Source organism: Haliotis rubra, unplaced genomic scaffold (assembly GCF_003918875.1).
Source record: "Haliotis rubra isolate DU_JTF1 unplaced genomic scaffold, ASM391887v1 Scf199, whole genome shotgun sequence".
In the NCBI taxonomy this organism is placed as follows: Eukaryota; Metazoa; Mollusca; class Gastropoda; order Lepetellida; family Haliotidae; genus Haliotis; species Haliotis rubra.
This window is the reverse complement of record NW_025765991.1, coordinates 816,251-829,519: the sequence shown is the minus strand read 5'-3', so window position 1 is coordinate 829,519 and position 13,269 is coordinate 816,251. Positions and strand designations below refer to the sequence as shown.

At 40.6% G+C, this 13,269-nt stretch overlaps 1 protein-coding gene across 1 annotated transcript in view; it reads right to left on the bottom strand.

Moving 5' to 3' along the window:
• LOC124275147 overlaps positions 1–11,044 on the bottom strand; it is a 32,520-nt gene extending 21,476 nt beyond the window's left edge. Inside the window, exons 1-4 of the mRNA XM_046710638.1 lie at positions 10,914–11,044; positions 8,569–8,677; positions 5,896–6,168; positions 3,476–3,596 (exon numbers count right to left, since the gene is read on the bottom strand). Of these exons, the coding sequence (XP_046566594.1) occupies positions 3,476–3,596; positions 5,896–6,168; positions 8,569–8,677; positions 10,914–11,009 (599 nt within the window). The 5' untranslated portion in view covers positions 11,010–11,044. The remainder of the gene's footprint in view (positions 1–3,475; positions 3,597–5,895; positions 6,169–8,568; positions 8,678–10,913) is intronic.
• Positions 11,045–13,269: the final 2,225 nt, after the last annotated feature.

Sequence of the window (13,269 nt, the reverse complement as noted above, 5' to 3'; positions counted from 1 at the left end):
CGTGACTGTGCTGAAAAATTACGTAATTCACAGAAGAACTACTAAAAATCTTTCTGGAAAATTTTAAAGTCATTTGATAATCGCACTGAAAAAGCATTAGGTATTGACAAGCAAGAGCTATTTAATCATTTCAAAGATTTGAACGCAGGACAAGCCTGCAAGGTTGATTGTGATATTTGTTTTCATGAAGGTGTGTTACATAACGAGATTTTAGATTCGGTGATTACAGATAAGGAAATTCTTTTTGCTGTCCATTGTCTGAAAAGCAACAAAGCTTTTGGGTTGGATGATATAGTAAATGAGTATATTAAGTCATCTACTGACGTTATGTTACCTGTATATGTAAAGCTATTTAACTTAGTTCTTGATGGTGGTGTAATGCCTGAGTCCAGGCTTCTAGGTATAATTAAGCCTATTTACAAAAACAAACGGGGTGTTGGGGACCCGGATAATTATCGAGGGGTGTCACTTTTAAGCTGCTTGGGTAAACTATTCACATCCATATTAAGTAAACGGCTCCAAGCCTACTCTGACAGCATTGGTGTCTTAAGCTCTGCGCAAGCGGGCTTCAGGAAAAACTACTCCACCATTGATAACATTTATATCTTAAAGGCATTGATTGATATATACCTTAATCAAAATAAGAAATTATAATGCGTATTTGTTGATTTTAGTAAAGCCTTTGATACTGTGTGGCGCTGTGGCCTTTGGCGGAAAATGGTTGATAATCGTATTACTGGAAAATGTTTTAACGTTATAAAAAATATGTATCAGCATATAAAATCATGTGTTTCTCATAATGGCAGTTCAACCCAATTCTTTCCTTGTAATACGGGTGTTAGACAAGGCGAAAATTTATCTCCATTTCTGTTTGCTCTTTATTTAAATGATTTGTCATATTTTCTATCAAATAACGTAATTGGTTTGGAATTTGTAAATGCTTATGCACTAAAAGAAATTGGTATATTCATTAAGCTACTGGTAATTCTTTATGCTGATGATACAGTACTTTTATCTGAATCTCCTTCTGATTTGAAACTTTGTTTGGAAACTTTTGATGCTTACTGTACACGATGGAAACTACCAGTAAACATTTCTAAAACTAAAGTTTTGATTTTTTCCAAAAGAAGCAGTAAACTTAGTACATTATTTCTTCTGCAGAATACTGTTTTAGAGGTAGAAAAACATTATGTTTATCTTGGTGTACTATTCACAAGCACTGGTCGCTTTTGTAAAGCCATTAAACGGCTCTCTGACCAATCTTCTCGTGCAATGTTTGCTATATTTAGAAAAATTCGCTTGTTAGATATACCGGTCGACTGCCAACTTAAACTTTTTGATCAACTTGTTAAGCCTATGTTATTGTATGGTGCTGAGGTGTGGGGCTACGAAAACACTATTCAATTAGAACATATTCATTTGAAATTTTGTAAATACATATTGAAGGTAAAAACAACAACCCCAGACTTTATGGTTTATGGTGGACTTGGAAGATATCCACTTAGTATTTCTATCAAATTGAGAATGTTATCATATTGGTGTAAATTATTATTATCTCATGGTAAACTATCAAAAGTAATGTATAAATTAATGTTCAGTTTGCACAATTCTCAGGCAAATGCTAAATATCCGCTAATAGCGGAAGTAAAATCTGTCTTAGAGAATACAGGCTTCAGCTACACTTGGCAATTACAAGAATTTCAGAGTACCCATTGGCTGGTAAATAATGTTAAAACTGTTCTCGTTGATCAGTTTCTACAAACTTGGAGAGAAAGTAAATCACAATCATCGAAAGGCCTATATTACAATATGTTTAAGGATAATCTTTATATTGAAACTTATTTGTTCCAACTTCCTCTAGATTTACGTATTTATACTACAAAACTTAGAACTTGTAACCACAGACTCCCTACTGAAACTGGTAGATGGCATAAAATTGATAAAGAAAATAGATTGTGTACATCATGCAAGAGTAAAATTGGAGATGAATTTCACTTTATATTAGAATGCAATGAGTTAAACGAATTACGAAACAAATGGGCGAGTGGACAGCAAAGTATCTTCGACCAGCTCACTATTGTGACGAGATGTTGATATTTGCGTTAATAACGAGGCGTCGGTCAAACATTTAGTGCGTGAATGCACACAGATCTGGCAACCAGGGTAGCGAGGACATGTTTGGAGTATTGCTGGAAGAGGCATAAAACCTAAATAAAGCCCTGTTAGATTACATCAGTTTTTAATACACAACAGTGAGGCGTGAGTGAGTTTAGTTTTACGCTGCACTCAGCAATATTCAAACTATATGGCGGCGGTCTGTAAACAATCGAGTCTGGACCAAGCAATCCAGTGATCAACAGCATGGGCATCGATCTACCAAATTAGGATACGATGACATGTGTCAACTAAGTCACCGAGCCAGACCACCCGATCCCGTCAGTCGCCTCTTACAACAAGCATGGTTGCTGAAGATCAATTATGAACCGGATCTTCACGGGTTGAATGCACAACAGTTTGTTACTCAGACTCACCTTCAGTCCCTATAAAAGTATACACACTGTTTTACCAGTAAAAAGACTGAGTCTTTATCAAGGAGGGGGGTTAGATGTGTGCATACGTGCATTAGCTGGCAATCCTCGTGGGAAACAATACATAGTGTTAATAATCTACAAAACCATTATTAGTAAATATATGAAATAACGGCCGCATGTTTTTTGGGAATATGTGCACGCGAAAAGAATTATATACCATCCTCACTCTCCCCGGACCGACATGACTGTGTAGTATTATACAACAGTCCTGGGATCGCATGTACATCTGATAGAAACAAGGACTTGACATGTCCTTCGAGGACAGAACAAGAAAGTTATTTATATTGTTGACATTTGATTCTGACAATACATTAACGTTGAAACCTAGCGTTTGGATCAGCTGTGATTGATCAGCAAATTGTTGGTCTGAGGTCACCATGCAAGATACATAACTGGACACGGGATCAGTCAATAAGCTCAACTGATGAGCGGAGTGTCATCACATGTGACCTGTTGGATCTCGTGTCTGGTTATCTCGGCGGAAACTAATCTACAAGATTATTGCTTTAACAATGGGTTGTTTGCACGGATACAATAGCCCATATCTAATGTCACGACTCCAGCTGACATATCCCAAACATTACAAAACTTGAGATCAGTCCACAAATGTTCAGCTAATGTATACGCCCCGTGAAGCACTGACGAAGGTGTTCACCTAGTCTGTCTCACAGTCCCCGAACCACATTAATTTCCCTACTGCCAAGCCCAATCTGCAGTGCTAAAGCCCTAAATAAAGCAAGTCTAGATTCCCTCAGGTTCTGAATCTCTGGTCTCCCTAGGGCTCCTTTTCAATATAAATGGGCTTGTTTGTTACTATCAAAATTATATATATTCAGAGACTAAGCCTTAGTCTAGTGTTCACCGAGCAACACATCCTGGCCTACCTGTTTTTGTACTCGATCGTCCATCGTGTCTGCAACTGCCCTGGTGCCACCAGTACCTCGCACCCGAGCTCAACTTGGTTGTAGGAGATACAGCTGATGTTGTACGCCGCTACAGGAGGTGCTGTGAATGCAATGATAAAGTAACACGATCAGATGTCCTTACAGCAATACAAACTGTCGCATTTGCTATGATACAAACATTTGCCCTTGTAGTAATACAAACAGTTGCCTTTGAAGTGATACAAACAGTTGCCCTTGTAGTAATACAAACAGTTGCATTTCTAGTAAAGCAAACAGTTGCCCTTGTAGTAATACAAACAGTTGCATTTGAAGTAATACAAACAGTTGCCCTTGTAGTAATACAAACAGTTGCCCTTTGTAGTAATACAAACAGTTGCCCTTGTAGTAATACAAACAGTTGCATTTCTAGTAAAGCAAACAGTTGCCCTTGTAGTAATACAAACAGTTGCCCTTGTAGTAATACAAACAGTTGCCCTTGTAGTAATACAAACAGTTGCCCTTATAGTAATACAAACAGTTGCCCTTGTAGTAATATAAACAGTTGCCTTTGAAGTGATACAAACAGTTGCCCTTGTAGTAATACAAACAGTTGCCCTTGTAGTAATACAAACAGTTGCCTTTGTAGTAATACAAACAGTTGCCCTTGTAGTAATACAAACAGTTGCCCTTGTAGTAATACAAACAGTTGCCCTTGAAGTAATACAAACAGTTGCCCTTGTAGTAATACAAACAGTTGCCCTCGTGGTAAATATAATACAAACAGTTGCCTTTGTAGTAATACAAACAGTTGCCCTTGTAGTAATACAAACAGTTGCCCTTGTAGTAATACAAACAGTTGCCCTTGTAGTAATACAAACAGTTGCCCTTGTAATAATACAAACAGTTGCCCTTGTAGTAATACAAATAGTTGCCCTTGTAGTAATACAAACAGTTGCCTTTGTAGTAATACAAACAGTTGCCCTTGCCCGCTTGTAGTAATACAAACAGTTGCCCTTATAATACAAAACCTCCTTTGTAGTAATACAAACAGTTGCCCTTGTAGTAATACAAACAGTTGCCCTTATAGTAATACAAACAGTTGCCCTTATAGTAATACAAACAGTCTCCTTTGTAGTAATATAAACAGTTGCCCTTGTAGTAATACAAACAGTTGCCCTTATAGTAATACAAACATTTGCCCTTGTAGTAGTAATACAAACAGTTGCCCTTGTAGTAATACAAACAGTTGCCCTTGTAGTAATACAAACAGTTGCCCTTGTAGTAATACAAACAGTTGCCCTTATAGTAATACAAACAGTTGCCCTTGTAGTAATATAAACAGTTGCCTTTGAAGTGATACAATCAGTTGCCCTTGTAGTAATACAAACAGTTGCCTTTGTAGTAAATCAAACAGCTGCAATGGAAGTAATACAAACAGTTGCCCTTATAGTAATACAAACAGTTGCCCTCGTGGTATAAAAAGTCTCCTTTGTAATAATACAAACAGTTGCCCTTGTAGTAATACAAACAGTTGCCCTTGTAGTAATACAAAAAGTCTCCTTTGTAGTAATACAAACAGTTGCCATTGTAATAATACAAACCGTTGCCCTTGTAGTAATACAAATAGTTGCCCTTGTAGTAATACAAACAGTTGCCTTTGTAGTAATACAAACAGTTGCTCCTTTGTAGTAATACAAACAGTTGCCCTTGTAGCAATACAAACAGTTGACCATGTAGTAATACAAACAGTTGCCCTTGTAGTAATACAATCAGTTGCCCATGCGGTGACAGTTTATTGTAGTAGAAGGGCCTGGCCATGCACACGTATATCATGTAACATCCAGATCCTTAGTTCATGCAATCTCGTTAACGTCATGGCCTTGAGATGAAATGTATATTTCGACCTATACGTAATTCGAGATATACCGAGAGCAGGTGTTAGACCGTGACACATTAGAGGTGTTAGATCATGGCGTTAAACACTTACTCTTTAAATTAAAAAAAACTTTTACGGTTGAGTGGCGGGTGCTACGGGTAAGGCAGGCTATGCTTATTGTTTGGCCACGTCATAATAAACGACGATTACAGGATTCTGATACGCCTAAGGGAGGCAACTCTGCAATTGATGACTGAGAAGAGAGTTTCACTATAATAACAGTGGACCTACTCACATTATGTGGAAACAGGAGGCAACGAATAGCATTTCTGCTGCTAACACTTGCTCATATTGGGCGGTGGGATAGCCTAGTGGTTAAAGCGTGTGCTCGCCACTCCGAAGATCCGGGTTCGATTCCCCACATGAGTACAATGTGTGAAGCGCATTTCTAGTGTCCGCCGACGTGATACTGCTGGAACATTGCTAAAAGCGGCGTAAATCTCAACTCACTAACTGGCTTTTGCTTGTATTGCAGTATACTTACAGCCAACAAAAATCAATTTCATGGCCAGGGTTTTGTTGCTGGTGACACAATACAATGTCCCGGTGTCATTCAGAAATAGGGACGTTACCCACATCGCAATAGTAGCGTTGTCCAAGACCCTCGTCGCCCCACGTGCCGCAAGTGACGCGGGCACGGACACGAAACGGAGATCGTTGACGGTGTAGTTATCTTTTTGATTTCTCGGTGTAGTGAGTCGACATTTGAAGTTGGCTGGCTTCCCAATGTTGAAGGCCACCGCACTGGCTGTTAGTACTGGAACAGAAACAGGCAATTCGGTATACATTTCACATTGTACGGTCAGGTGACATTATGAACAAAGCTGCCTATAAAACTACTGCACTTTGCAGAGTAGACAAAGGCTTAGTCTCTGAATATATATAATTTTGATAGTAACAAACAAGCCCATTTATATTGAAAAGGAGCCCTAGGGAGACCAGAGATTCCTGAACCAGAGGAAATCTAGACTTGCTTTATTTAGGGCTTTAGCACAGCAGAGAGGGCTTGGCAGTGGGGAAATTAATGTGGTTCAGGGACTGTGAGACAGACTATTTGCAGAGCGGCATGACTGCATTTAACAGTGCTGGCTCTCTGCGTTGGAATGAAGCAGTTTAACTTAACTATCTGGTGAATTAGTGACAGACCACCGTCACAGAGCTGGAATATTGCTGAGTGCTGCGTTATCAACAAATGCAACGGAATGCAAACATCCATTTGAGTTGAATCAACTTAATGACCATAATAAATTCCTTTTTTCAAAATTAGTCAGTAGACTCCTTGAACTTTCTTGCAGACAAGTTGAAAAATTGTTAACTTTCCATTTATTACAAAAATGTATATTTGCGTGAAAGTGGTTTTTTGTAATTGAAAACCTGATTCAGCACGTCACCATGAGGTATCAGTACACGTACCCTGACATGCTTGATAACAGTAGGGACTCCGAGTGTTACTGTATTATGTGTAAAGATTGCTGGAACATGCGCCGCCGAACGACATTAACTTCAAGGCAAGTGATGTGTCTATTTATTACCATGGGTGAAGTTTGAAAAGGTACAGGTCTAAATATAGATAATAAACATAAACAAGCTGTTTATCAGCAATGTAGTTCTTATAGAGGCCTCTGACAAAACCACAGTAGAAAAATTATGAATATTAAATATTTTCGAGTTTAAATTCAGTCGGGGTTTACCTCCAGCCAATCAATGCCTTGGAGCACTATGTAAGTAAGCTGGGTCTGGGGTTTACACCGCTTTTTGCAATATTCCAGCAATGTCACAACGGGTTGCGCAGAAAAGTGTTTCACTCATTGTACCCATGTGAGGAATCGAACCCGGTCCATCGTCGTGACGAGCGAACGCTTTAACCACTAGGCTACCCCACCACCCCTTGTAGGGATTATGAAAAAAGACTTCTGCCTATGTCAGAAATTCGTGTGCCGATATGTTTTAGGCCATATACATTTTTTTATGTTTCTCATCTCCAAACTGGTGCTAATGGTGGCGCGTGGTCCTATGCTTAAAGCTCAGGTCATAAATCGGTGAAGTTAAGCAGCGTCGAGCTCGGAGAGTCCTTGGATGGGTGACCGTGTTTGGCAGCTTGACTCCTGAGAGTTTCTAGGACTTGAGTCCTGCCCCACAACGAAGCACATGTGACACATGTGGTCTCACCTTAGGCAAGTGAGTTTGTTCAAAATTGTCTCTGTTCACCCAGCAGGAAAATGGGTACCCGGTGGAAAAAAGTCATATGACTATAACCTTCTAGCGCCTAACAGGCAGCTTGGGTTATCCGGGGTAATAATGGCCTTGATTGTTAGCGCTATGAGCATACCTAGTGTGGAGTTTGGCGCTATATAAATGGACACATTATTATTATTATTAATGCTGGCGAAAAAAAAAGCAAAAAAGAAAAGAAGAAGCAGTTTGTCATCTTCTTTTCAAGTTGGTGACAGAAAATGACCCTCCAACAGTACCCAGACCATAAAAAGAGGCTTTTCTTATTGTGATAATCCTTTTTTGTCATTAAACATAAGGAAACTATATTGAATAATTATGCTACAAACCTTTAATAGAGCCTCTTTAAATGTCACATGGGATCAGAATACAACAAAGTCAGTTCTTCAAAACTGTCACTTTCTTTATTTTTGGAGAGATTTATCACTTGTAGGTTTTTGGGCCACCGGCCAAAGGCTGTGGTCCACTGGTAGCTCACTGGTTGCAGGTCCACAGTTTGTTTAATTTCAAGCTCAATACGAATTGACACGATAGAAGATAACGGAAAAACGCCATGAAAAATCGGTATATTGTCACAGCATTTCCTACGGCAGAACATGAGACACTGTAAGTCTCGGGTGTCATAGCATCTATGGAATAATGTAAACTCACTTTATATATACTATAGATACTTTAGATAAATTCAAAAACATCGCCCATTTAGATGCTTGAGAGACTTTTCAAAATATTATATTTTTTTCAAAGTTGACTTTTAAGACACATTTTTCGTTTGATTGGGCTGAAATTATTGCTGTCGGCGGCATATAAAAAAATTTGTTTTGTTCCGACGGAAGGAAAATTTGGGTCGGTTGGGAGATGAGAAACACAGAAAAAAATACGGACGGCCTTACCCCCAAGTTTATAAATATATACATATATATCATACCTGCTTCGGTCCTCCTGTGAGAGATCATGAGCCCCGATCGAGGACAGCCGACTGTGATGATGATACAGATGACAACAGTGCGGCACACGACGGTCAGACAAGCAGACATCTGAAGGGGAAGATGCTCTAGTTATCAGTAGATATGTTTGGATGATACGAGGGACAGTCAAAAAGTAGTCGGCCTGACCTAGTAAATGATACAAATGCAGCTGTTTTTATGTTTTATTTTTCTACATATTATCTGTCAACCTCAAGCAAATTGGTTTTGCTACGTTCCAGCCTTACGATCCCCATTTTGTTTGAAAGTTTACCTTTGTACCCCCCCAAAAGCTCAAAATCTGCAATAAATGCACCACAAACTTCAGGTAACAAAATATGCAAGAAACATTTTGTGTGTTTGAGATAGGTAGACGTCCGCTAGAATCAAACTTAGATATTAAAGTGCATAAAAAAGCAATTTGAAAGTACAATCGCTTGTTAAAGTGATTCCCCCTTCATGTTTACTGAAACAGATTGTTTTGGAGACACTACCCATCCCCTTTCAGACGACGAAATCATAAGGACATAACTTATTCTAATGTTTTCACTTTTTCACAAATGATGTTAAAGATTCAAAGTAAATACTGAATGGTCACACAAGCGTCAACTCTCAGTATATTGTAAACAGGGCCAGCTTGAATATCTGGACACAATGTTTTTGAAATACTAAAATGGGGGCGTCCTTAAAAGAAACAGTCCCCGACTAAATATGAATCAAGCAATCCAAAGCTTTGACTCTTGATTATGACGGGAAGTCATCCAATACTATACTAACATATTTTATATGACATTATCTGAGGGCATACCATTATCCAAGAGGTACTAAATGACGGATCGTTTTTAATTTTCTGCATTTTTTCTAGAAATATTATACCCCAATGTGTTGTGATTACTAATATCTCGTTAATCACATTACCCACATATGTGAATTTTTTTATACCGCTTTGCTAATGATTCCTACAAACTAAAATGGAAGCTTTTCAAACATTGGACATCGAGAATATAGTTAGGCCGACTACTTTTTGACCGACCCTCGTAGTTACACCTTTGACGCTTCGGTAACTTTTATAATTATGTAAACATCAGTAGAAACAAGATCAACAGACCCATGGTAATTCCTCTCAGAATTTCAAAAGAGTACAACATCTAAATACACAAGCAAACAAAACTGTGACATTTGACACCCTCCCTCAATCCATATTTGCTAAAATATGAAAACGTCCAGCAATAACAAAAACAAGGTTTTGTTTGTTTAGACATGCTTTTCATCACTCTGTAAGTGTACCTTCAACCTCGGCTTCCCACAGTTCATACAACGTCTGTAAACAGTGGCGAATGCAGCCTTAAGTGTGTACAGATGCACAGTCAAAATAACTCTTCTGGGATACACTGAAATAATGGTTTTCAGAATAAGCATATTGCCGAGGAGTGAAATCCTTCCTGAAAACTATCCAGTACCATCAACATTTGCACTCTGCTATAGTCCAAGAAGCGAATCCTCAGCACATAATTTTGTCAAATATTTTCCCAATTGATTCGTGGATTATTTGTTAAATAGACATGATAAAACAATGTGTCGATAGGTAGCGGGAAAGTCGGCCGGTTGAATAACATTATCTTCTATGAATGCCAACAATATTTGTGTCTCCAAACAGTCTCTATGTGGCATGCGTAGTCACCTGTATGTTATAAAATCTGGTGTACGCGACAGTTATAGACTAGTTGTAGTTTGATGTCTTTCAGTGGCATTTAGAAGTTGTACATTGATGTCCAAGATATTTTTATGGATTAAACTTCTTTTTTAATTTAAAATTAAAAAATTAAAAATTAAAATAAAAAAGAAGTTTAATCCATAAAAATATCTTGGACATGGTTGTAGTTTATCAACAAACATAATATATCTGCATATATATAACTGCCATTCATCCGAACGAGTACATATGTAAAAGCAAAATGTAAAAAATATCAACCTAGCGTGTTTCATGTATCCCGAACCATCTGTCCTGAGGTTACAATATGCTGGGGGGACGTTTCCAGGGGATACAATATCCCGTTACACAAATGCTTTCGCAATATAAATGCAAACCTCAGTTCACCTCACCAGAATGACTAACCAGAATGTACTTATAGATGTAGCGAGCCCTCCCTTTCCCGCAATATCATGGCAGACTCGGACAACGGACCACCCGTTTCCACCCTACACAGACTCGACACCCGACACAGAATGTACCAGTTGACGCCCATGCACCAGAGGCCAGTTTCTGGGCAGGTTTGTGACCTCCTGTACGGCAGTGGACACTACTTACCTCTCTGACTGTGTTACTTCTCTGACTCCTCTGTGCGTCCAGCTCCTGGTTCCAACTACAAGTCTCCCTGTTGATTATGTGTAGTACGTGGATCATGACATCACTATCCTGCTCACTGGACCATTACAGGGGATTACGTTACGTCGAACGCTTTGTTAAGTTGAAGCTCAGCCACGGGGGATAGCAGGCCCTATAAATCAGATGTAGAGCGCAGTAACAAGAATCTAGACCTAGATATAGGTGTGGATAAATGGGTGGATGGATGATGGAGTGAGCGGTGGTCCTAAGTGTGGAGGAGAGGATGGGTGGAGGGAGCGGTGGTACTGAGTGTGGAGGAGAGGGTGGATGGAGTGAGCGTAGGTCCTGAGTGTGGATAAATGGGTGGATGGTGCTGGAGTAAACGGTGGTCCTGAGTGTGGAGGAGAGGGTGGATGGAGTAAACGGTGGTCCTGAGTGTGGAGGAGAGGGTGGATGGAGTGAGCGGTGGTCCTGAGTGTGGATAAATGGGTGGATGGTGCTGGAGTAAACGGTGGTCCTGAGTGTGGAGGAGAGGGTGGATGGAGTGAGCGGTGGTCCTGAGTGTGGAGGAGGGGGAGGAGAGGGAGGTGGAGTGAGCGGTGGTCCTAAGTGTGGTGGAATAGATGAATGGTGAGAGCGGTGGTCCTGAATGTGGCGGAATGAGTGGATGGAGTGAGCAGTGGTCCTGAATGTGGCGAAATGAGTGGATGGAGAGAGCGGTGGTCCTGCATGTGGCGGAAAGAGTGGATGGAGAGAGCGGTGGTCCTGAATGTGGCGGAATGAGTGGATGGAGTGAGGGTGGTCCTGAATGTGGCGGAATGAGTGGATGGAGAGAGCGGTGGTCTTGAATGTGGCGGAATGAGTGGATGGAGAGAGCAGTGGTCCTGAATGTGGCGGAATGAGTGGACGGTGAGAGCGGTGGTCCTGAATGTGGCGTAATGAGTGGATGGAGTGAGCGGTGGTCCTGAATGTGGCAGAATGAGTGGATGGAGTGAGCAGTGGTCCTGAATGTGGCGGAATGAGTGGATGGAGTGAGCAGTGGTCCTGAATGTGGCGGAATGAGTGGATGGTGAGATGGGTGGTCCTGAATGTGGCAAAATGAGTGGACGGAGAGAGCGGTGGTCTTGAATGTGGCGGAATGAGTGGATGGAGTGAGCAGTGGTCCTGAATGTGGCGGAATGAGTGGATGGTGAGATGGGTGGTCCTGAATGTGGCAGAATGAGTGGACGGAGAGAGCGGTGGTCTTGAATGTGGCGGAATGAGTGGATGGAGTGAGCGGTGGTCCTCAATGTGGAGGACTGGGTGGATGGAGTGGGCGGTGGTCCTGCATGTGGCGGAATGAGTGGATGGAGAGAGCTGTGGTCCTCAATGTGGAGGACTGGGTGGATGGAGAGAGCTGTGGTCCTCAATGTGGCGGAATGAGTGGATGGAGAGAGCTGTGGTCCTCAATGTGGAGGACTGGGTGGATGGAGTGAGCGATTGTCCTGCATGTGGCGGAATGAGTGGATGGAGAGAGCTGTGGTCCTCAATGTGGAGGACTGGGTGGATGGAGCTGGTTAGGACACGATTCGAAACTGTTTTTATAAAGGAGAGGTATTTCCTTTCAGAACACAATGCATACTGCGACGCACAGGGCAAATCACCAACGCTCCGAAAAGCTACCCTCACCATGTAGACACACATGCACAGCAACAGATAATATGTCCGGACATTAGCATGATTGAATGAGGGGTCTCCTCGTTTTGCCACCACCCTATTGTTAAGGGTGGCGAAGCCGTCATGCGTGTTGATTGGAAGAACAAAAGGAGGTGGCAGGTATCCTCTCTAGTATCATAAAAAGTATAATAAACTTTGCACAACATTTACATTACAGTGACGTCTTTAGTATTTTTCATGAAATTGCACAAGATTTGCACAAGTATATAATGCACAAATTACATGAAATTTTAATACAGTACGGAATTAAGAAATCTATTACACAGGTTACACACTTTCACAATTATAAACAATTATACCGAATCGGCATTTCATCTCAGGGTCTTCTAGTTGTCTGTACTTTATTTTTAGGGGAGGCAACTTTATTTTTGGGGGGAGGCATGTGTCCACCTGACAGGATCTGGCTGATGGTGATTTCAGTGTGGGCTTGTTCTTTCTGCAGAAAGCACGAGAGGGACCATTTTCTGAGCCCACAAAAACACGTATGGATTATAGCTGATGAAAGAGTTTAGGACAGATGTTAAATGTTCCATCAAAGAAGATTTTCCATCACAAGGGATAGATTTTTCAATATCAAAACGGTGAAGGATCTTTTTAACGTCAATTATCATTTACTTTATGA